Source organism: Oncorhynchus mykiss, chromosome 25 (assembly GCF_013265735.2).
Source record: "Oncorhynchus mykiss isolate Arlee chromosome 25, USDA_OmykA_1.1, whole genome shotgun sequence".
In the NCBI taxonomy this organism is placed as follows: domain Eukaryota; kingdom Metazoa; phylum Chordata; class Actinopteri; order Salmoniformes; family Salmonidae; genus Oncorhynchus; species Oncorhynchus mykiss.
Genome location: NC_048589.1, coordinates 28,040,650 through 28,065,904, shown reverse-complemented (window position 1 = coordinate 28,065,904; position 25,255 = coordinate 28,040,650). Strand labels below are relative to the sequence as shown.

Sequence of the window (25,255 nt, the reverse complement as noted above, 5' to 3'; positions counted from 1 at the left end):
ATAGTATCAAATGTTTCATTAAAAATGACATTGGTCCTATTCAGGTATAGTTGTAACCTCATGATCTGAACCATATAAGCTGTGCCAAGTCACAAACGTCCAACGGCGTCTAGCTCTGACATGTTCCTGTAAGGTCAAATTACACCTGATGAATATTAAGGGTGAGATGTTGCACAAGATTAAACACTGCAATAAAAACTAAGGATCAGAAACAATGAATAATACAAAAGACCATGTGTCTTTATAATGCTTTTATTCACTGATTAAAAGAAGCATTCAACATTGATTCAAATCAACATTCAGCTGGTTTACCCAATCTGTCAGTTATGGGGTTTTTTCATAGGATTTTCCTTCTTTAGCTATCTTGAAACCTTGGATCACTTTTCTAAATCAATAAAATTCTCTCCACACCTGGCATTTTCACACATGCGCCAGTGGATTTCCCATTAGCAGATGTACATATAAAATCCAATGCTATGTGCTCACTTGAAACAGAACACACCTGTCCAAATATTTAAACATTTAAGATGGTAACAAACCGCGTTCATAAATAGAACCCAGACATGTTGCATAAGAGTATATGTATTGATATATACAAATATGCAATGCGAGTTATTTTCTTCCCCAAAAATGTATAAGGACGCAGCCCAGGTGTTCGCACTGCTCGTGCCCCCGTGGTTGCCACTTGTAATGTATGACTTATTTTATTGCAAACTGTCCTGATTTTAAACAAATGCACGACATTCGTACCACTTAACTGGGGCCTGCTGGCCAGTCTCATAGAGACCATGTCTGTAACCCACGGTTGCCTTTGAAACAGTTTGGCTTCCGAAGAATCAAGATCTTAAAACAATAATAATTGTAATAAGGCCAAGTATCGTAGCAAGTTATTTCCATTTGTAAGTGACAAAAAAAAAAGAAGCCACAGGATTATATGCATTCCACTTGCATAGTTTGACTGCTGTAATGCAAGCCAGCCATTAAGAGATCTGGCTTGTTTTAAGCTCGCCTCCCTCCTGACCCTCACAACAGTGGACCTGTGGTATTACAGTGGTTCAGGTTTTTAATAATGGAATAAAACCAAAGACAGAAAGCATCAGTTCTTCTCACTCAGGTCTCTTAACTTCAAGCATTTACACTCTTAAGGCTGGCATGAGTTCATTTAGCTGTAAGGTACTGTAGCTTTCTGAGTGCAATACGCTTCTATAGGCAACAGTTAGACCTGCCCTCCAAGCAGCTCACTGTAGCTACACAGCTTCATCCTACTCAAGAGAGATTTGGATTGCAAATGCATATAAAAAGTGTTCAGAAATAATAAAACAATAGCAAATAAAAAAAGGGGATCCAACCTCACAGTTGTAACCTACAAATAACCCAACTGGTCTTTTTGTCCATAGTAACAAAATATCCCTAGTCTGCTCTCCTGTGCCTTTTAAACATGCAGAAAGACTGGGGTAAACAACCTCTATGCAAACAATTATTTTCATCAAAAGACCAGTTGTGACCTACCTACTGGATCCCGTTACCCTTCAAAACAAAGAATAAAACAGTAAAAAAAATAAGTCATCTCATGCAGACATTTGGCCATTTTGTTTGTTTTTAACTCCCCAGTGGAATGTTCCTTACACGTTTCTTAGCAGCGTACTGGTCTGATAGAATCAACCAATCTTGATTTTATCTATACTTAAATTACATTCACTCTTCACAGTGATACAGGTGCATTTGTAAAGAGAGAGAGCTCTACTGTTGTTGACCAAACCACAGCTCAGCTGTGCACCACATGTGGTCCAACTTCACCCCCTATTCAGTAAGTATATCATATTTCTAGAAGTATAGTAGTAGTTGTAAAGGAGTAGTCGTAGTAGTACATCACGGCTGATCAGCCATGGGCCCTGCCCTCTGCCAGCATGTGGGCACTTTAAGAGTTGTTTCACACCGTGATCTTTGGCAGCTGACGCAGACGCGCTGACACAACGTTTTTAAAATCCAGTGACTTGTTGGAAAAAAGATTGATCCTAACTTTCATTATGATGTTGAGGCCTGAGCGATGGAAATCATTTCCTCCTCTCCCGCAACTGACAGTAACCCTGAGAAAGGCTGTTTCCTGCTCACGGGTGAGAAAGTGGTACACCATGTTTTACTTCAAACACACCATACACCCCCTTCTCTGATGTATGCACTTTTGAAACTTTAAACAAAACATACACCAAAAAAAACAAACACTAATGCGTAAATGAGCTATGCTTCTGTAACGGTAGTCAAATGCGGTACTAGACAATGAACTGGAAACGAACGCAGAACAAATGGAACATTTGAAATTAAAGCTCCTCTGGATTTAGGCACAGCATGAATGCAACATTAGGATGTTTTACACATTGTAACAATTGACTGGCATTCGTCATCCTCTACCTCTAACAAGGTCTTACCCTACCCCTGTTCAGCACAAACAAGTTAACTCCAAATATAGAATATTATCTATCCTTTTTGGTGTGGTACTAAAAATAGACAAAACTTGAACACTTTTAGAATCCCTCTTAACATGCATATAGTTTCAATATTACTTTTTCCCCATAATGATGCTTCTCATGCATAAACCGTAGATAGACTAAGTTTACTCCGAGTGGAACCTTGCATGCAGGCTCATATCTGACTGCAACAGCTAAACAGATTAGTAGTGGATTCCACAGGCTGATTGTGACATTGTTTGAAACATGGATCACACACACTTCTTGCCATCTGATGTCAGATGTTTCTATGCAAGATCATTTTTTCCTCAATATACAGTACTTTATCTATTCTTTAACTGAAATGGCTGGCTTTGGTAGTACCAATGAAAGTCATGGGCACGGAGGAACGCAACAAGAAGCAATAGCCGACCGACGGCTTCATAACCACTCAAGGTCAAGAGATGTAGCCTACTCTCGTCTCTCTGGAATGTTACAACATCTCAGCAGCACAGAACAAGCAGAGGCCTACCAGAGAGGTCACTTATTCCAGGCCCCACACACTGTACTGCCTTATCAGTCAAGACTGGTTCCCTAAGCTTTACAAGCGAGGATAAAGAAGAAGATATTCGTACGTAGGGGGAATTCTGGATAGCAGACAACTTTACACATTAAAAAAGGTTGTTAGCTTCACATTTACATTCTACCACTGAGCAACCAACTTCAGATTCCCTCTACTACTCTGAGCTCTAAAACAGCAAGTACACAACAATAGAAAACGTCATTAAAAGTCTTTTCACAGACGGACATCACAGATCTTAACCTTCTTAAAAGTTCAATCGAGGGAACGAGGCGGGGCTAGAAAAATAAAACCAACAACCTCTGGTGTGCGTTGTGTTGGAAGATTTCTTTCCCCAGTATTAGTATCCAGTATTCAGTCCCACCACCACGCACACTGGTCCTTAGAACAACAGAAAGCTTTGCATTAAAATAAAGCCTTCATTGGAAAAAAGTACAGAAAGTGCAAAAATCCTGAGATATGGAACAAGCAAATATATGCCTCCCTCCATCCAACGCTCAGCAGGTGAAACACTGTGGCCCTGGAGTCAGTCAACACAGCAAGTACTTTGCCCTAAAACTGTGAACAAGAGAAATACGTGCAAGGAGTAGTTTGCCATTCTTTAAACTCTTTCAACACCTTAATCTTAAAACAAATGTACGACTAAGTTTGTTTACCCCGTGGTAAAAGGGGCAGATTTGATGGCAAAAACGATTGAATCCAGAACGCAAGGGGATTTCCAAGGCAACTGTGACTCAAGAAAAACTGGATTAAACTGACAGACTAGCTGATTGTTTCATAGTATACATCATCATCATCACCCCCAACACCATCTTCATCATCATGTTTTGCCTACCTGAGACAGACAGAGGATTTTTCTGAGAGCAAACTGCAACACATAACTGTCAATGCTGACCCCTGACTAAAGTACTGCAGCTGTACGTAGGCAGTTCAAAGGGCCTCAGCATGAGTGTGTCAGTGTGGAAACCTCAGCAATTGGTTTCACCAACAGAACTGTATCACATCCCACCTCTAGGCTGAGAAGAACCAGCAGGATCTTAGTCCCGTAACATAGCAATCATATTATCTCCAAAACACAAAAGTAAAGAGCAGACAGGAAGGGAGGGGTTAGGGGGGGCCTAACAGTCCACCAGCACTGTCCCTCCCTCTGCCGGAAGACCACTGGACTAATCTCCCCTTAAAAAGGTGAACAAACAATTACAAAGGATTCCGTCATTGCAAAAAGCCAAGGTGGATTAACTGATAAGTTAGTTTACGGTAACTCAGCACTCGCTAAGAGAAAAACAACAAACAGACAAAACAAAAAAGAAAACTTGCAATACAAGTAAGCTAGCTGTGTAAAAAAAAGCCCCCTCCATACACCAATCGCTCAATTAGCTACTAATCAAATACCCAACTATACTCTCCTATTCATAAGCAGGATATATATAGATAGATATAAATATAGAGCTAATACTGATTAAACACAGCACATATAAAGGATTAGTTCATTCTACAAAGAAAAAAATATAAACTAAAAATAAAGTATGCAAATGAGATAGGACCCATAAGGTTTAGATTATATCATCATGACAAGCACTGAGCATGTGCAGCAGGCCAGACCAGGGTCGTGTTCTTTAGGGCACGCAACAGAAAACATTTCAAAACGTTTTGCAACAGAAAACAGAAGATGAGCGTTTCTTACTGGACAAGTCCGGGTAGTCCCTCCCTGTCTTGTTTTTTTCCGTTTGGTGCCTAATGAACACGACCCAGATGGAGGCCCAGCCTGGCGGTTGTAGCTCTAGTCTACATGCCCAGGCTGAAGCTCTGCATCTCCCTGTGGAAGTGCTGGGTGGGCTCGCTGAGGACCAAGTTGGAGTCCATGGAGGGGTGCCAGATGCGCCCCAGGCCCTGGGACACCTCCTTCACCAGGTTGTGGACGGGGTCACCCTCCATGAAGACCCCCTGGTCCGGGTCGAAGTCGATACTCTCCTCGGACACAGCCAGGACCTTGAGGCTGGAGCCACGTAGACGGGAGATGGCCACCAGGTTGTGGGACCACACAGTGTAGCCTGTGGTGTTCAGACAGAGGAGAATCACATTGAACACCACTTTAGAAAAAACATACTGCATACTGAATGTAAACCAACTCCATTTGATCTGTGCTATACAAATCAACATGCTGCCAATATGACCTCTACACTATACACACACTAGACATAACATTACTCCTATAGAAAAGATCTATAACTGGTTATTTTATCTGCGCAACTAGAACCCATGATATTTTAAATGTAAATCACTCCCATTAAAATGTTAGTCTACACTAAAAGTGTTGAGCTATATAATACTAGCTTTTGACCCAGGCTGACTCACCATGGATAACCAGGACAGAGAGGTGTACGCAGCGCCAGGCCAGTAGGACCAGCGGGTCCTCGTTGCGGTTGACACTGAGGTCAGGGAAGCCGGTGTCATCCCTCATCAGGACGAAGTGGCTCAGGGTCTTGTTGTACTGCTGGGAAATGAGCTCCAGAGTGCCGTCTGTGACCAGGGTGGAGTAGCTGTCCAGGTGGATCCTCTCCAGGGGCAGGCTGGGCTTGAGCACCCTCAGCAGGTCCTGGCTGGACACATCCAGGGCCATCATGTAGACCCGCAGGTTAGCGCAGCGTCGGACCAGGGCCTTCCAGTCATCCTCACTGGCGGTGCAATCCAGCGGCTTGGCCTCCAGAGCGGCGCCATTCACCATCAAGGAGAGGCGGTGTAGTGGAGCACGGTGTCCTCCAGCCAGCAGGCGGCACATCTCAGACGTGAAGTCACAGAAGTCGAGGGCCAGGGAACGCAGGTGGACAAGGCGCTCCAGCTCCACAGGGGAGGACAGGCAGGGCAGCTGGTTGTCCAACAGGCTGAGGTGCTCCAGGGAGGCAGCGCTGGGGTTGGACAGAGAGGCCAGGGAGAAGGGGGTCACCACACCCAGCATGAAGGCTGAGGACAGCCACTTCATCTGCCTGCTGTTAGACAAAACTTCCACTAACAGCTGCTGGATCCTATTTCAGGCCAGAGGAATACAAACACAAAGACAGAAAGAGAGAGAGAGAGAGAGGAGAGAGAAAGTTAGAATCTTTATAACGTCTAACTCTCATATCTGCAAATAAAAGCCTACTCTAAATGAGTACAGGAAAAAAAAACTAGGCAGAACATAAATCCTATTAGGTTACCTGGGGCAGCAGGTAGCCTAGTGGTTAGAGCATTGGCCCAGTAACCAAAAGGTTGCTAGATTGCTAGATCAAATCCCCGAGCTGACAAGGTCAAAATCTGTCATAAGGCACCTTCATTGTAAATAAGAATGAGTTCTTAACTGAATTGCCTAATCAAATAAAGGTTAAATAAATAAATAACCTAGTTATGTAATTCTATGAGGCAGAATTTCAACTGAGGACAGTTTGTACTGTGATTTTGTCAACTTGGGCAAGATATAAAGCCACTCACTCTTTGATTTTCACTCCTCCTTGGTCAACCTGGTTGAGATAGGCACTGTCCAGAATGCCCTCATCCTGAAGAATGCAGGTATCCCCATACAGACTCAGCTTCTGGAGATTTCTAGAGCGAGAAAGTAGTGAGCTTTAGACAAAACCAGACACAATCAGACATAGTGGAGGTCAGTGACAGTATGTTCTAATTGTACACTGCAACAAATACGACTGCAAACAAGCACGTCCTCACCAATTTTCCAGAAGGCCTGTGACAATCAGCACCTTTCAACATCATCATCATGTCATTGCTGACCTTAGTGGTTCCGTTTATAGATTACCTGAGCATGACCACCACTGCTGCAGCAATGCAGTTCAAATTATAAACATGCCCTAGCAACATTTGCATACCAGGCAGAAAAACAGACTTCAGACTGACATGTCCTATATACCAAGTAGCTAGATTATAGCTTGAATAGGCAAAAAACGACACATCAATCAGGCAGTATAAGCAGAAATCCGTAGTGAACGACATGGCCCGATTACGTAATGACATGGTGGGTTTGTTTATAGTTAGGCTAGCTAAAGGTTAGCTCACTGACTACGCAGACCCAACACACTCAAATTGACGAGTATGGCGTAGCTGACGCACTTCGCATTAAACATTATGTTGATGTATCCAACTACCTGTTGTTTCGAATACATCCGAGGACACACAACACCTGGTCCAAATAGGTGATAATTGCCTCTTTCCAGCGGCCAGGGAACTGAGGGTCGCTTTCGACAGATTCCATCCTGCCCTCCACGCCATTCAATGGCCTTAGATATCCTTCAACTGGGGCAAACTCGAGCTGTAGCTCGCGCACGAAGGAGCCAAACTTCCTCATGAGAAAGTCTAATCTTGGGGTCTGTTCGGAGCCATAGCCTCCCCCATTCGAGCCACCTCCGACACGCAACTTGAGCTCCATCCAAAGCGATGGGTAAAACAGACACTCCCTCCAGCGAGAGCACACGGACGAGGCCCGAAGCTTGTCACGGTCGGACAAGAATGAAAATATGTGGACGATAAGCTCGCTTGGTAAAGCCATGGCTCCAACACCCCCGCACAGAGCCATGGCGCAGGCCACTAAACTATTATTCGCAAACAAAAGTGTAAATATAACCGTTGTAAGATTGTGCGACAACGGTACTGTTCCGCTACTCTCTGTGTGGAAAACAAACAACATTCAGCAGCTTTGCGTTCAATACTATTGGATCATACCACTTCTATGACTATGTGGGGGATGAAAACAATACTCTGCAAAATCCCACTTATGAAACAGGCCGACATAGTTTGTTTTCCTTATGAAAATACATCTGTTTGATACACTTTTAGTTTCCCTATAGTATGTTGTCCATTTCGTTGTACTAACGACATCTTCAAATGTAGTATTATTTTATCAAGCCATTTGGAGAAATGGTTTGACCCAAGTGCTGTTATTTTTGCCATACCTCTCAAGTGCGCAAGGTGGAGGACTTTCATTGCAGTTGAGCCCCGCACTTTCATTGCAGCTGAGCAGGGTCAAATAATAATAATCACAGTGGTTGTAGAGGGTGCAACAGGTCAGCACCTCAGGAGTAAATGTCAATTGGCTTTTCATAGCCGAGCATTCAGAGCTCGAGACAGCAGGTGTGGTAGAGAGAGAGAGTCGAAAACAGCAGGTCCAGGACAAGGTAGCACACCTGGTGAACAGGTCAGGGTTCCATAGCTGCAGGCAGAGCAGTTGAAACTGGAGCAGCAGCACGACTAAGTGGACTGGGGACAGTAAGGAGTTATCAGGCCAGGTAGTCCTGAGGCATGGTCCTAGGCCTCAGGTCCTCCGGGGAGGGAAGGGAGAGAGAATTAGAAGGAGAAAACTTAAATTCACGCAGGACACTGGATAAGACAGGAGAATTACACCAGATATAACAGACTGACTCTAGCCCCCTGACACAAACTATTGCAGCATAGATACTGGAGGCTGAGACAGGAGGGGTCGGGAGACACTGCAGCCCCGTCCAATGATACCCCCGGACAGGGCCAACCAGGCAGGATATAACCCCAACAACTTTGCCCGAAGCACAGCCCCCACACCACTAGAGGGATATCCGCAAACCACCAACTTACTACCCTGAGGCAAGGCTGAGTATAGCCCACAAAGATCTCACCCACGGCACGAACCCGAGGGGACGCCAACTCGGACAGGAAGATCACGTCAGTGACTCAACCCACTCAAGTGACGCACCCCTCCTAGGGACGGCATGGAAGAGCACTAATAAGCCAGTGACTCAGCACCCGTAATAGGGTCAGAGGCAGAGAATCCCAGTGGAGAGAGGGGAACCGGCCAGGCAGAGACAGCAAGGGCGGTGCGTCGCTCCAGTGCCTTTCAGTTCACCTTCGCACCCTTGGGCCAGACTACACTCAATCATAGGACCTACTGAAGAGATGAGTGTTCAATAAAGACTTAAAGGTTGAGTCTGCGTCTCTCACATGGATAGGCAGACCATTCCATAAAAATAGAGCTCTATAGAAAGCCCTAGGGACAATAAGGAGGCCTGCGTCTTGTGACCGTAGCGTACATGTAGGTATGTACGGCAGGACCAAATCAGAGAGATAGGTAGGAGCAAGCCCATGTAATGCTTTGTAGGTTAGCAGTAAAACCCTGAAATCAGCCCTAGCCTTCACAGGAAGCCAGTTTAGAGAGTCTAGCACTGGAGTAATATGATCACATTTTTGGGTTCTAGTCAAGATTCTAGCAGCCATGTTCAGCACTAACTGAAGTTTATTTAGTGCTTTATCCAGGTAGCCGGGAAGTAGAGCATTGCAGTAGTCTAATCTAGAAGTAACGATTTTCTGCATCATTTTTGGACAAAAAGTTTCAGAGTTTTGCAATGTTATGAAAATGGAAAAAAGCTGTCCTTGAAATAGTATTGATATGTTCATCAAAAGAGATATCAGGATCAAGAGTAACGCCAAGGTCCTTCACAGTTTTATTTGAGATGATTGTACAACCATCAAGATTAATTGTCAGATCCAACAGAAGGTCTCTTTGTTTCTTGGGACCTAGAACTAGCATCTCTGTTTTGTCTGAGTTTCAAAGTAAAAAATGTGCCCCCATCCACTTCCAGGGAGGGCAATTTTGGGGCTTTGCCATATTTTATCGAAATGTAGGGCTGTGTATTGTCTGCATAGCAGTGAAAGTTAACATTATGTTTCCGAATGACATCACCAAGAGGTAAAATATATTGTGAAAACAATAGTGGTCCTAAAACGGAACCTCGAGGAACACTGAAACGTACAAATGATTTGTCAGAGGACAAACCATCCACAGAGACAAACTGATATCTTTCCGACAGATAAGATCTAAACCAGGCCAAAACTTGTCTGTGTGGACCAGTTAGGGTTTCCAATCTCTCCAAAACAATGTAGTGATTGATGGTGTCAAAAGCAGCACTAAGGTCCAGGAGCACGAGGACAGATGGAGAGCCTTGGTCTGACACCATTAAAAGGTAATTTACCACCTTCATGAGTGCAGTCTCAGTTATTTGATTGGGGTCTAAAACCAGACTGAAGCTTTTCGTATACATTGTTTGTCTTCAGGAAGGCAGTGACTTGCTGCGCAACAGATTTTCCCATTTTTTTGAGAGGAATGAGAGATTTGATATAGTTTTTATTTATTTTCTGGGTCACGGTTTGGCTTTTTCAAGAGAGGCTTTATTACTGCCACGTTTAGTGAGTTTGGAACACATCCGGTGGATAGGGAGCCATTAATTATATTCAACATAGGAGAGCCAAGCACAAGAAGCAGCTCTTTCAGTAGTTTAGTTTGAATAGGGTCCAGTATGCAGCTTGAAGGTTTAGAAGCCATAATAATTTTCACAAATGTGTCAAGAAGATATAGGATTTTAAAAACTTGAGTGTTTCCATTGATCCCAGGTCCTGGCAGTGTTGTGCAGACTCAGGACAACTGAGCTTTGGAGAAATATGCAGATTCAAAGAGGAGTCCGTAATTTGCTTTCTAATGATTATGATATTTTCGTTGAAGAAGTTCATGAATTCATCACTGCTGGAGTGAAAGCCATCCTCTCTTTCTGCTTTTTAGTTAGCTTTGCGACAGTATACATTTTTTATTTATTTTGGATTGTTCTTATTCTGCTCAATTCGTTTGGAAAAATAGGATGATTGAGCAGCAGTGAGGGCCCTTCGATATTGCACGGTACTGTCTTTCCAAGCTAGTCGGAAGTCTTCCAGGTTGGCAGAGTTCCATTTCCATTCCAATATTCTGAAAGCTTGCTTCAGGCCTCTGGTATTTTCTGTATACCAGGGAGCAAGTTTCTTGTGACAAATGTTTTTTGTTTTTAGGGGTGTGACTGCATCTCGGGTATTACGCAAGGTTAAATTTAGTTCCTCAGTTAGGTGGTTAACCAATTTTTGTACTCCTACGTCCTTGGGTAGGTGGAGGGAGTCTGGAGGGCATCTAGGAATCTTTGGGTTATCTGAGAATTCATAGCATGGCTTTTGATGATCCTTGGTTGGGGTCTATGCAGATTACCTGTTGCGATTGTAAACATAATAAAATGGTGGTCCGATGATCCAGGATTATGAGGAAAAACATTAAGATCCACAATATTTATTCCACGGGACAAAATTAGGTCCAGGGTATGACTGTGGCAGTGAGTAGGTCCGGAAACAAAACCCACTGAGTCGGTGATTGCGCCGAAAGCCTTTTGGATCTGTGGACTTTTCCATGAATATTAAAGTCACCATAAATGTGAATATTATCTGCCATGACTACAAGGTCCGATAAGAATTCAGGGAACTCAGTGAGGAACTCTATATATGGTCCTGGAGGTCTGTAAACAGTAGCCATAAAAAGTGAATGAGTAGGCTGCATAGATTTCATGACTAGAAGCTCAAAACACAAAAACACAGCCATTTTTTTTAGGTATATTGAAATTTGCTATCATAAATGTTAACAACACCTCCGCCATTGCGGGATGCATGGGGATATGGTCACTAGCGTAACCAGGAGGAGAGGCCTCCTTCATAACACAGTAAATTCATCAGGTTTAAGCCATGTTTCAGTCAAGCCAATCACATCACGATTATGATCAGTGATTCGTTCATTGACTTTAACTGCCTTGGAAGTGAGGGATCTAACATTAAGTAGCCCTATTTTGAGATATCATAATCTTTTTCAATAATGACAGGAATGGAGGAGGTCTTTATTCCAGTGAGATTGCTAAAGTGAACAGCGGCTGCTGACAGCCTGCTGCCTGGTCTGCACCTTATCTCATTGTGGAGCTAGAGGAGTTAGAGTCCTGTCATTCCTCAGCAAGCCAAGCTTGGTCCTGTTTGTGGACACCCGATTAGACAACATGTTGTGGACGAGTCCCAGAAAGAGGGCATGTTATCTACATATTGTATATTTTGGGTTGCACAGAAAACAGTTTTCAACTAGCGATTGAGTTGTGAGACTGTTGTAGAGCTCATCACTCCCCCTAACTGGGAGGAGGCCAGAAACAATTACTCAATGCCGAGACATCTTTCTAGCTAATTTACACGCTGAAGCTATGTTGTGCTTGGTGACCTCTGGCTGCTTCATCCGAACATCGTTGGTGCCGACGTGGATAACAATATCCCTATACTCTACACTCGCCAGTTTTAGCCTTAGCCAGACCCCTCTTCAGATTCGTTTTAACGTCGGTAGCCCTGCCCCCTGGTAACTTACTTATGCGTTACATTTATTGTCCTGTGTAAGTAAAAGCAGGAAATCCATCACCTATGCCTTTACTGCCATTCATTCCAATTCGACAGGTTTTGGATTTCTCCCTGACCAAGGTGGCTGCCATATCCATTCTGGATCTTTGAGAGTTTATGAAAAATCCGTCTTGTAATTTAATAGGATCTCTATGACCAAACCCCTATCTACGTCACTTCCGAAATTTGAGAGAGAAGTGAGATGGCAGAGCTGTCGCTATATCTCACTAATGTCAACATCTCTTTGGGGAAAACTATGGACGCTGAAAAGGTGCGATTGTGTCATAATTACAATTTTAGACCTGTTCTCATGAGTATAGCCAATAAAAAAACATTGTGTGTTGTGGTTGTTTTAGCTAGCGATCTAACGTTAATACTTCCTTGTAGCATCAGCAGCTAGCTATATATCTAGCTATCTCGAACATAAATATGTGCATTCTGTAGGTTATTTGTTCACAATTATAACACAGACATAGCTGGCTATGAATCAATCACTCACAGAAACTGCTTGAAAAACCTGTTGGAATGTTTTCATTCAAATGGTGATTTACTAACCTCAAAATAACGTGAGACAAATGTAAACAGCCCTATAATGTAGCTGCTAAGTTTTCTAGCGCTAACATGATAGTAAAATCCTGTTTCTACCAGCTGTAACCAAACATGTTTTGAGAATATACTGTTTTTGTTGGTGATGATGATTGACAGAGCTCCAATATGGTGAAGGAGTTTGAGAGTGTGGAGCTGGGAGACATAGGGATGAAGAAGCAGAAGGTGCCCCGAAGAACAATTTACTTTGCCAGTGGAGAGACCATGGAGGAATACAGCACAGATGAAGAAGAAGAGGAGGAAGTGCAAGCTTCTATAGCTGTTAAGACCTCAGCTGACCCTGTTAGTTTCTATGTCCTTATAAATTCAAATTGGACTTTACTCCATTACATGAGCTTGAATAGAATGAAATATTCCTGCATTTTGTTAACTTTTTCTTATTGTGTCATAATTTTGTTATAGTCCAGGTTGACTTGGGGTCCATATTTTTTGTTTCACATGTGGAGAGTGGCAACCTCCACTATTTCAGGTAAATGTGGTATTATGTGTACTAGACTAAAGATACACACATGAGTGTCAAAATATATCCTATATAAATGTAATGTTCTGTGTCTTGGTAATACTGTGCCTCTGCCTTGTGCTTTCAGTTTGTGACTATCTTGGGGAGAGAATGGCCTCATTGTTTGGCATTACGTCACCTAAGTACCAGTATGCTATCGACGAGTACTACAGAATGAAAAAGGAGGTACGTTGTCTTGTCAATGGGGAAGCATCTACTGGCAGACCTTGGAATGCTTAATTACTACTAATGTGTTACCACTATTTTCACTACTTGTTACTACTCCAAGGTGTAGTTTAGTATCCCTGCTCCTCATTCATGTTGTGACTGACAGGAGGAGGAGGAGGAGGAGGAGAACCGGCTGTCTGAGGAGGCAGAGCGTCGTTTTGAGGAGGAGCGTGAACAGGAGATGCAGCAGCCAGCCATGGAGCAGCCGGAGGGTAAAGCCTCCTTCGTCAACGTCACCTTTGAGCTGGATCAAGATACCACATCTGATGCCAACAGATTCCCTGCCCCCATCCCCACCTAACAGTTCAATTAAATGGACATCTTCACATTTCACGATGTAGCTTCAGCATTTTTGCTATAGTGTAGTTCTTATTTTTGTATCATATTGATCATGTTCTATTAATACTGTAAGTCAGACATGAGACAGAATACATATTTTTTAGTTGCTGCGTTGTCAATATGCATTAACTTTTGTGTGCAATGAACATTGCTGTGCGTCAGTGAATGAGCACACACATTATAGATATGATGCTGATTTTAACTATTTGCAGGTTTAAGAGATCTGATACATTTTTTCAGGTACTTAATAACATTGTTATACAATAAGTTAGCAGCGAGATAAGTGACCTTTCTAAAACCATTCCAGAGGTGCATAATGTTATTGGAATAGTTTATTTATTTCAGTTGGAAATTGTTTTTTATATTCATTGTCAACCGTGACAATTTTCCCCTTAAAATACCCACAAAAATCTTATTGTTTTACTATGACTAGTTCTCCAGTACTTTTCAGAAAGGTCATCAAAATGATGTTGAGAACTGTCCTCCAGTTCTCCTTTAACAAAACGTCACACGTTGTTTGTTGGCATCTGTGCTCACACTTCAATCATTACTATTGTCCAGAACCATACATTTAGAAATAGCTTTGCTGAAGTTTATCTAATCTGCCATGATCCCTTCTGAGTGTGTGTATAAGGCTTGAGAAGGAAGCCCAAGGTAAAGCGAAACATGTTTAAAAAATATCTGCTGCTTTTCTTTTGAACAGCAGTATTGTCAAGATAACTACTTTTCACAGTCCCCAAATAATATGAAATGCCACTTTATTAGGGCTGGTTGTATAAGGAAAATATTTTCCCATCCTACGGTATTCACACTACACACCTTTACCCAAGGAAAGAAAAACTGAAAGGCCAACATAATTATGTAAAATCATTTTATAATGTGTTAATGGAAAAACAGTTTCATTTGAAGGCTTTTTATAGTCATTTTTAGAGTAAAATACATAGTATTTTCATTTTCTATACTATGTACACTAAATTAATAAACATTTAAACAGGTCATACAACTGTTGTATTTCGAAGTCTTGACAAGTTATTTTTTAAACAACTGAGTTCCAGTGAGTGTGTCTAGAATCTTTACCGTAACATTTATCTTCTTCTTGCTGAGTCTAGTAGTCCCCAGTTTGACTGAAGATTCATGTATCGTCAAGGTCAGCTGTGTTGCTGTCGTTGTCATTAGCAACCAGAACTTCCCTGTTTTCATAAGTCCAGAATCCGTTGAGATCAATGAGAATGCTGGTTACTGTGTCTCCTTGGCTGCTGTTCACTAGATCCTGCAGCGTGATCTTGTAGGGATCCTTTGGCTTCACCATGTCAAAGATCTCATCCTGAAGGCACAACATTGCAACTTTTTTTAAAACAACTTATTAAAATCATTGAGTTAATTATTGAAATCATTATTAAAGATGTAATCCACAGTGGGGAAAACCGCCACTGTCTGCCCCACAGCCGTTGTTTTTGTTTTGTTGAAGCAGAGCTGGGGAGCATCACGCATCATGGTAAAAGAAATGTCAGAAGATATGCTGCTGTTCTATCACGCATGCAATGACGTCTGAGGGAAAAAACTGTTCTTTGCAGTAACTTCTTGTAATATCGCAAACGGACGTATCACCATTAAAGATTCCAGTATTAAAAACAAAATCCCTACTAGTACAAATGAGAATGCAGTTTGAGACTGTAAAAAGCGTCAGGGAACTTCGATTTTATGGCATGACAAATTTGCATCAATGTAAGATTTGTATAAACAAACTCAGAATAGAGCTTGGGGAAACACTGAACACCTACTGAGCACAATACCTTCTACAAATGCTTGATGCCCACACTAACATGCTGACCAGAACAATCACGTGTGCGTTCCAAAATAAATGGACATGCATGTTATTCAATCATTTCACCCACACTGCTCGTGCACGCCAACGAGTGTCTGCGTTGCCAAGCGCTAAAATAGAAGTCAGTTCTATTTGTGACACTGAAAGTAGTGCAATTCCTGCCTCTCCCATCTCCTCATTAGTTTATAGAAGCATATACCCACGTGCCATCTCCTCATTGGTTATACCCATGTGGGTAATTGAAAGATGAACTGAGGTTGGTGGGTCAGTTGTGGTAATACACCTTATTATGAAAGCTAGATGCCAATCGCCATATAAAGTCCAAAGAAGAAAAACCCTGGAAGGAGGAGAGATGACTAGAAATGATTCAGTTGACCGTTTTATGTGTGGATTAATTGTTGGAGTAGATGACCTTGTGTATTTCAGGTAAAATAACAACTCACGTTTATATCCCAGGACAAATGAGCTAACAACAGCAAGCTTACTAAATTGGACAAATTTGCTAGCAACTGCAAGCTAGCTAGCTAAATTGCCATACATTTTTCATACTTTTTGACCTCTCTTCAAATTAATATAATTGCTTCAGAGTTTGTTCTGATATTTCAACCTGCGAGTTGTGATCCCATTTGGTGTGGGGGGACAAAATCAATTTGCGCCCAATGGCTTTTGGGCATGGTGTAACCACACAATATTTCTGGAGGAAATGGATACTTTAAGCTGATTTAAAGTAACCAGTAGTATACTTCAGAGTTACTTCCTCCATGGTGAATACGGTAACAGGGGACAAAGTCCATTTACCTTGACATCCTGGAAGGACACCGACTCCTGGCCATGGATTTTCATCTGCTCCTGAATGGCCTGGTGGAAAATACATGAAGCAAAAATACATGATTCCAACAGTTTTCAGAAGTAGATCAATTATTATTATTATTCTCATTGATTGTTTTGATAAATAATAATTGTTCACAAAAAAAGTTGATAATTGATATATATTTTTTGTTTTCTCCCCAATTTCGTGGTATCCAATTGGTAGTTACAGTCTTGGGAGATGGACCGCGTCCTCCGAAACACTGCTAGAGCACGATGAGACAAGGACATCCCGGCCCGACAAACCCTCCCATAACCCGGATGACGCTGGGCCAATTGTGCGCAGCCTCATGGGTCTCCTGGGCACAGCCGACTGTGACACAGCCTGGGATCGAACCCGAGTCTGTAGTGATGCCTCAGCACTGCCATGCAGTGCCTTAGACTGCTGCGCCACTCGGGAGACTCATTACAACACTTTTTATTCAGTGGGCAGGATTTCAGATGGAGAGGTCCCACTGTCTACTCTGCTGTCTCTATTTATCCCTCGAATGTCTCACCCTGAAGAAGTAGTTGAGTGCGAAGACATTGAGGTAGCCCTTATTCTCCATGTCCAGCAGCTTGAAGATGTACTGCAGCGCTGCAGGCTCCTTCCTGTTCTCCAGAGCCAGGACAAAGTCCAGGTACGTCTTATAGTCCTGTGAGAGACACAGAGTCAAGACCAGATTAAGCATCAAATCAGGTCATAACACATTTCGCACTTACTGTGTCCTTTGATAAAATCTTAGAACGACTATGTGATAATGGTCTTATGCCATGTGGAATCTGAGCAATTCTGAGTAAGAGTGTGTTTTAGATGGTTTCGTACAGTTCAAAGTCATTGTATTTGGTTAAACTGTTTTAAATTTAGACAAATAAAGAGCTATAAACCTGCAAGGAGAGTCTTTGCAACACTCTGACATCAATCATCTATTCTAAGTGCGCACATGTATAGTAAAATAGGTCAGAACAGCAGGCAAGGTTCTTACCATCTCTCCGTCGTAGGTGAGGCACTCCTGGTACACGCGGTCCAGAAATATGCTGGTCAGAGTGCCAGTGCCGTAGCGAGACAGCTCCTCCTTACTGAGCATGCCGTTGTGGTCCTTGTCAAGATTCAGGTACTGACCTACAAAAGGGAACACATGATCGACCATCTTACCAAGAGGGCAAGGACAAAGATCATCTAGAATCTCTTTTTTATTTGAACATTCAGGTGTTACCGGCATCAGATTAGCCTAAAGTCTATGAGGCATTTTTTTAAATCAAATAGCTGCTGCATACCATAAACTCTAAGAGCAGAGGGTGCAGAGAACCAGTTGGATTCCTGGCTCTCCTTGGAAAGCTCCTCATCTCTCAGCTCGAGTAGATCATCCAAAAAGCTGCAGGCCAAGATGTCTTGAATCTTAATTTTCCCTGAGAATAAACATGAATAAATGGAACAAGATGTTATTTTGTCAGAGCAGGCAGTGACAAACAAGTTATAGGCATGACAAAGAAGTTATAGGAATCTTACAGAAATATGCACATTTGACAAATATGTTTTTGGTTAGTTATCATAAGTAACAAACCAGTCCGTAGGGGATCCAGGAAGAAGAAAAACTTGCGGACAGCGGTGCAGACATAAAAGGAATAGAAGGACTTCTCCAGGCCATCCAGCTGAGGGAGTGTGGGAATCAGCTCTAAAATGTAGTTCTCCAAGTCCTATTACATTACAAAACACACACATATCATCTCAACAATAAGTCAAATCTGAATTCTAAACAGTCTGATGTTCAACCTATAGTGAATCTGGGGCAACTTGGACAATTTACACCCCAAAAGTCATAATATTTGTTGCTTTGCTGGAAAGAACAAATAAAATAAAATTGTATTAGTCACATGTGGTCGGAGGCAGAGCAGTTGCCATACCAGGCAGTGATGCAAGCAGTCAGGATGCTCTCAATGGTGCAGCTGTTGAACCTTTTGAGGATCTGAGGACCCATGCCAAATCTTTTCAGTTTCCTGAGGGGGAATAGGTTTTGTCGTGACCTCTTCACGATTGTCTTGGTGTGCTTAGACCATGTTAGTTTGTTGGTGATGTGGACACCAAGGAACTTGAAGCTCTGCTCCACTGCAACCCCGTCGGTGAGAATGGGGGCATGCTTGGTCCTCTTTTTCCTGTAGTCCACAATCATTTCCTTTGTCTTGATCACATTGAGGGAGAGGTTGTTGTCCTGGCACCACACGGCCAGGTCTCTGACCTCCTCCCTATAGCCTGTCTCGTCGTTGCCGGTAAGCATTGGCAAACTTAATGATGGTGTTGAAGTCGTGCCTGGCCACACAGTCATGAGTACAGGAGGGGACTGAGCACGCACCCCTGAGGGGCCCCTGTGTTGAGGATCAGCGTGGTGGATGTGTTGTTATTTACCCTTACCACCTGGGGGCGGCCCGTCAGGAAGTCCAGGATCCAGTTGCAGAGAGAGGTGTTTAGTCCCAGGGTCCTTAGCTTATTGATGAGCTTTGAGGGCACTATGGTGTTGAACGCTGAGCTGTAGTCAATGAATAGCATTCTCACATAGGTGTTCCTTTTGTCCAGGTGGGAAAGGGCAGGGTGGAGTGCAATAGAGATTGCGTCATCTGTGGATCTGTTGGTGTCGGTATGTAAATTGGAGTGGGTCTAGGGTTTCTGGGATAATGTTGTTGATGTGAGTCATGACCAGCCTTTCAAAGCACTTCAAGGGTACAGACGTGAAAGCTACGGGTCGGTAGTCATTTAGGCAGGTTACCTTAGTGTTCTTCGGCACAGGCACTATGGTGGTCTGCTTAAAACATGTTGCTATTATAGACTCAGACAGGGAGAGGTTGAAAATGTCAGTGAAGACACTTGCCAGTTGGTCAGCGCATGCTCGCAGTACACGTCCTGGTAAACATTCTGGCCCTGCGGCCTTGTGAATGTTGACCTGTTAAAAGGTCTTACTCACGGCCTCCCAGGTGGCGCAGTGGTTAAGGGCGCTGTACTTGACACAGAGCGCATCCAACCCGGAAGCCAGCCGCACCAATGTGTCGGAGGAAACACCGTGCACCTGGCAACCTTGGTTAGCGCGCACTGCGCCCGGCCCGCCACAGGAGTCGCTGGTGCACGATGAGACAAGCATATCCCTACCGGCCAAACCCTCCCTAACCCGGACGACGCTAGGCCTTGGGTTCGCGCCCAGGCTCTGTCGTAACCGGCCGCGACCGGGAGGTCCGTGGGGCGACACACAATTGGCCTAGCGTCGCATGGCTTCCGGGTTGGATGCGCGCTGTGTTAAGAAGCAGTGCGGCTTGGTTGGGTTGTGTATCGGAGGACGCATGACTTTCAACCTTCGTCTCTCCCGAGCCCGTATGGGAGTTGTAGCGATGAAACAAGATAGTAGCTACTAAAAACAATTGGATACCACGAAATTGGTGAGAAAAAGGGGTCAAATTTAAAATATATATTTTTTAAAAGAGAGAGGAGAGAATGATCACACAGTCTTCTGGAACAGCTGGTGCTCTCATAAATGCTTCAGTGTTGCTTGCCTCGAAGTGAGCATAGTAGTTTAGCTCGTCTGGTAGGATCGTGTCACTGGGCAGCTCTTGGCTGTAATGTAGTCTGCAATGGTTTTTCGGTGTAGTATGATTCGATCTTGGTCATTATTTATTGACGCTTTGCCAGTTTGATGGTTCGTCGGAGGGCATAGCGGGATTTCTTATAAGCTTCCGGGTTAGAGAGCTCCTTGAAAGCGGCAGCTCTACCCTTTAATTCAGTGAGGATGTTGCCTGTAATCCATGGCTTCTAGATTAGGTATGTATGTAAGGTCACTGTTGGGACGACGTCATCAATGCACTTATTGATGAAGCCAATGACTGATGTGGTGTACTACTCAATGCCATCGGAGGAATCCCGGAACATATTCCAGTCTGTGCCAGCAAAACAGTCCTGTAGCTTAGCATCTGCTTCCTCTGACCACTTTTTTATTGATCTAGTCACTAGTGCTTCCTGTTAAAATGTTTGCTTGTAAGCAGGAATCAGGAGGATAGAATTATGGTCAGAATTATGGTCAGATTTGCCAAATGGAGGGCGAGAGAGAGCTTGGTATGCATCTCTGTGTGTGGAGTAAACGTGGTCCAGATTTAACATGCTGATAGAAATTTGGTAAAACGGATTTAAGTTTCCCTGCATTAATGTCCCTGGCTACTGGGAGCGCTGCCTCTGGGTGAGCATTTTCTGGTTTGCTTATGGTGGAATACAGCTCAGCTTCTGACTGTGGTGGTATGTAAACAGCTACAAAAAAATACAGATGAAAACTCTCTAGGTAGATAGTGTGGTCTACAGCTTATCATGAGATAAGGCGAGCAAGCGTATAACCAGACAACTGTATGTTGATAGTGTCGTCGTTCAGCCACGACTCCATGAAGCATAAGATTTTACAGTTTTGAATGTCCTGTTGGTAGTTTAAATCTGCGGGTAGATCATCAATTTTATTCACCAAAGATTGCACGTTTGCTAGCAGAAAGGAAGGAAGTGGGGGTTTATTCAATCGCCTACAAATTCTCAGAAGGCAGCCCAGCCTCTAGCCTCTTTTTCGCCGCCTCCTCTTCATGCAAATCACGGGGATCTGGGCCTGTTCCCGAGAAAGCATTATATAGTTTGTGTCAATCTCATCAGACTCGTTAAAAGGAAAAAAAGATTCTGTCAGTCCGTGGTGAGTAATCGCAGTCCTGATGTTCAAAAGTTAATTTTGGTCATAAGAGATGGTAGCGGCAACATTATGTACAAATTAAGTTTAAAAAAATCAGTTACAAACACAAATAAATTAACAAAAAAACACCATTGGTTGGTTAACCAAAGGCAAAAGGGTCACTGAGAAGAACGTGTCACAGAGAAGAACAACACCCTGTAACCAGAGATGCTTCACAGGAGGGTGGTTCCTGCATCATGGTCATAGTAAATATCATCTTTCACATCTCTGAAAAGCACAAATGGGCCTCAATAGGAATCATGAGAAAGTAGGGAGGGAAGGAATATCCCTATTTCACTAAGGAGCCACCAACATAAGATTTTGGTGTAAAAGTAAAGTAGTGAGAGTGCTTACAGACTCACGGAGGTAGCCCTGTCCAGCCACGTCATAGAGACTCAGTCCTATCCTCGTCTGGTGAAGCCACACTGGAAGAAGAGACATCAATATCAAAATCAGGACAAGGCACTTATCGAACACTGTTACAAAATACCAACTTCACTTTCCCACGAAACTCAACACATTTTCATTTAGGGCCCTCAAAAAGTATGGATGTGGGTTCGCAGACCCGCAAGCCACTGCGGCCCTCATGATGAGTTCCGATTTTTTGTGGCTCCCACCCCATCAAAGTTGCCCATCCCTGATGTATAACATGCCATTACACCAGACTTAGTTAGATAGCACATTTTATGTGATAATTTTCTTCTGTAGTCCCTAGGCAGAAAACAGCAATATAACACTAATATACAATAATAGACAATATAATTATCATATTTTGTTTAAAGGTATCTGACATCTTAAGTGTAGGAATGTATTAATTTTCACATGACTGGTTTGTCTTTCGCCACTTTTTTAATGTTTGCTTTAATGCTAGTAAAGGTACTGCACTCTCTTGGTTGGCAGGGTGTTCCATTATCCAGATGCTCTGACTGAAAAAGTTGTCTGGACAAATTTGTTGGACCTAAGTTATGGATGAAAGTTATGGATGCAAGACAATAGGAGACATGGATAAGAAACTGACCTTTTCTCATGACATAGTTAAAGAACTGCATAATTGATATCCTGCCATATGGATCGTTGTGGAGAAGTTTGGCATACACCCTGGCAGTGAAGAACTGCCTAGGAGCGAAAGGCAGGACAAAAAAAACTGTTAGAAGAATTCTACGTTCCATTCCAAGATACGTGAAAAATGGTTAATGAGCTTAGTGTTCCATATGCTTGTGACACACATAGTCCTGGGGTGTATTCATTAGTTGCTCACCATTGCAAAACGTTTTACACTGCAAAAAAAACAACATTTTGCAACGGAAACATTTGCTCTAAACCAGGGATCATCAACTAGATTCAGTTGCAGGCAAATGTTTTCTTGAGCAGATGGTAAGTGGGCAGAAACATAATTACAAATCATTTGTAGACTGCAAATTTACAACAAGAAACAAGAGACTAAAGCAAAATATTTTCAAACCTTGCTTACATTTGTATACAATCACATATCCTGTACCTCTCTATAATTCATGGGAATACTTTGGAGCAGATTTACAAAATAAAAATTGCTACGGTGCAAAACGTTTTGCTACGACTAATAAATCCTCCCCTAGTTTACACATACAGTATGTCTCATTATGGTATTCATGTTGCCTTTTCACACCAGCTAAAAACATGCTTTTGGGCTAATATGAATGTAAACGGTGTTAATTCTGCTCAAGTGATTAGCACAAAATTTGTGGCTCCAAAACGTAATATGCCGAGTACTCACTTGCACTTAACTCCGGCTTTTTCTCCAACCTTCAGAAAACTGTCATAGCTTATCATTGCCTCCTCTCCTGTCATGGGTGGCACTTGATGTTTGTCCAGCAGAAACCACAGATTCTAGATAACAGAAAGAAGGTGTAGGTTAAATAATTATGTTTGATTACTTTAATAGTGCCATGGACTTACCAGATTCCAGTGCTTGTAAATCTTTCTATTTCACTAAATAGTTGTTTGATCGAACCAGATGTCAGTCTCACCTGTAACTCCTCATTGTCCAGAAGCTCCCGGCTCTTCCTCTGCAGAAAGACGGCTCTGGACTCCTCTCGCAGCTTCTGCAGGAGAACTTCATCCTCTGCAGGAAGCTATAGGGATCACACAGATATATAAGACTTCAGAAACCATGATCATTTCAGCCCCTCACAAAAGCACTTCAGTCCTGTTTGGCTCAGTTGGTAAAGCTTGGTGCTTGCAACTCCAGGGTTGTGGATTCCATTCCCACGGGGGAAATGTATGCACTGATACTGTAAGTCGCTCTGAAGAAGAGCGTCTGCTAAATGACCATAACATTTATTTTAAATTGACACGTTGTGAATATCACAATTGCTATAAAGATGTCAAAACACCAGACAAAAATGATCTGATTAGTTAGCTAGAATGTTTGTCAGAATGTTCAATTGCCCTGTAGTAGAAGCGTGGAATGTTCCTGTAGTTCTCTCTGTTGCCTCCACCCCTCCACTCTGTGTAGTATTTAGTGAAGAGTGCTGTCTCCTCTGCTTTCTTCTCCTCCTCAGTCCTCTCATCTGAACAGAAATGGATACACGTTGACACAACAAGGCTTTGTGAATGTTCAATAATTGAGTGGGTAGATTGCTAGTTATCTAGTTTTTCTAAACACGAAAATAAATAAGTAGCTAACTAGCTATTCATAAATATGACTAGCTAGCTGAAATGAGCCTAACGTTAGCTAGCTAACTTGCTATCTAAATAAACACAACAGATCTAGCTATGGACGTAGAAAACCTTTCTTGGAGGATGCCAATCTTCTTTTCAAAAGTTCCTTCCAGTGTACTACCGTATCGTTTGACATTTTAACTTATGTTTATTCCTAATAACATGAAAACAAGCTAATCAATGTTATGATAACTTATTTTTTCAGCTTCTCTGAAATGTCTAAACAATCGTTAGCTCGCTTGGGATTGGTCGGCTAGCGACTTCTTCTTATTCGGTGGGGTTTATCGGCGCTTGGCATCCAATGTTATGGTGCATTACCGCCACCTACTGTACTGGGGGTGTAGACCAGAGATGGAGAAACAAAATTCTACCTGCCCCATTGCTCTTAAAAAATATAAAATATTTGAGACTATAACTAATGACGTTCTAATCAATATACTCTTTCAACTAATTTCCTGTATCCCATTCTCCAGCGTCACTACAGACCCTAGTTTGATTCCAGGCTGTATCACAACCAACCGTGATTGGGAGTCACATAGGGTGGCGCACAATTGGCCCAGCGTCGTCCGGGTTTGGCAGGGGAAGGCCGTCATTGTAAATAAGAATGTGTTCTTAACTGACTTGCCTAGTTAAATAAGGGTTAAATAAAATAAAATAAAATAAAATAATTACAATTCTCCCTCATACTTGATCTGCCCACACTGTAGCAATACATGCTCCACCATCTCTGTTTCCTGGCAATAATCACACTTTCCTGTTGGATGCTTTCCTATCACATTTAAGGACTTATTCAACAGGCTGTGTCCCACCCTTAATCTTGTAAAAATAGCCTCCTCTCTTCTGTCCCTTCCTGCCATCCTCCCCTCCCCAACTTTCCTCTGTACTTGAAATAAATGCCTGCCCTTAGTATCTCTATTCCACTGCTCCTGCCATCTCTGCAGCATCACTGTCCATATCAGGCCTTTTGCCTCTGCATTGCTCATTGAAACTACAACATCAACATCCCAACCTCTAACGGGACCCAAGTAAACCTTCTCTGTATACCCATCTGCCTAATCCTGCAATGGGTTTGTCGGCTATCGACATGATTATGACATCATGAAATTCAACTTTCTGATCACAGGCATTCATTCTCAATACTCCGTAAATTCTTCTTTAGCTATATTATTTAGTCAAAGAATAAAGAATAAAATAATTAAACCTGTTATTATCAGCTGTTAACTG

General features: G+C 42.6%; 3 protein-coding genes across 3 annotated transcripts; 1 reads left to right on the top strand and 2 right to left on the bottom strand.

The window, feature by feature from the left end:
* Nucleotides 1-238: 238 nt before the first annotated feature.
* Nucleotides 239-7,713, bottom strand: LOC110505741 (F-box only protein 33). The gene is made up of 4 exons (XM_021585155.2): nucleotides 7,158-7,713; nucleotides 6,490-6,600; nucleotides 5,380-6,047; nucleotides 239-5,075 (listed from the first exon to the last, which is right to left on the bottom strand). Exons 1-4 carry the CDS (start codon nucleotides 7,694-7,696, stop codon nucleotides 4,810-4,812), a joined length of 1,584 nt encoding a protein of 527 aa, XP_021440830.1. The 5' UTR covers nucleotides 7,697-7,713; the 3' UTR covers nucleotides 239-4,809.
* A 4,674-nt stretch (nucleotides 7,714-12,387) lies between these two features.
* Nucleotides 12,388-14,917, top strand: fam177a1 (family with sequence similarity 177 member A1). Its single transcript, XM_021585143.2, has 5 exons — nucleotides 12,388-12,520; nucleotides 12,955-13,137; nucleotides 13,258-13,324; nucleotides 13,443-13,540; nucleotides 13,689-14,917. The coding sequence occupies exons 1-5, from the start codon at nucleotides 12,452-12,454 to the stop codon at nucleotides 13,881-13,883; spliced, it is 612 nt and encodes a 203-aa protein (XP_021440818.2). The 5' UTR covers nucleotides 12,388-12,451; the 3' UTR covers nucleotides 13,884-14,917.
* ppp2r3c (protein phosphatase 2, regulatory subunit B'', gamma) lies at nucleotides 14,779-24,304 on the bottom strand. The gene is made up of 12 exons (XM_021585141.2): nucleotides 24,101-24,304; nucleotides 23,759-23,880; nucleotides 23,338-23,442; nucleotides 23,085-23,197; nucleotides 22,350-22,447; nucleotides 21,686-21,756; nucleotides 18,158-18,290; nucleotides 17,871-18,002; nucleotides 17,579-17,715; nucleotides 17,111-17,248; nucleotides 16,545-16,604; nucleotides 14,779-15,245 (listed from the first exon to the last, which is right to left on the bottom strand). The coding sequence occupies exons 1-12, from the start codon at nucleotides 24,165-24,167 to the stop codon at nucleotides 15,054-15,056; spliced, it is 1,368 nt and encodes a 455-aa protein (XP_021440816.2). The 5' UTR covers nucleotides 24,168-24,304; the 3' UTR covers nucleotides 14,779-15,053.
* Between the last annotated feature and the right edge of the window lie 951 nt (nucleotides 24,305-25,255).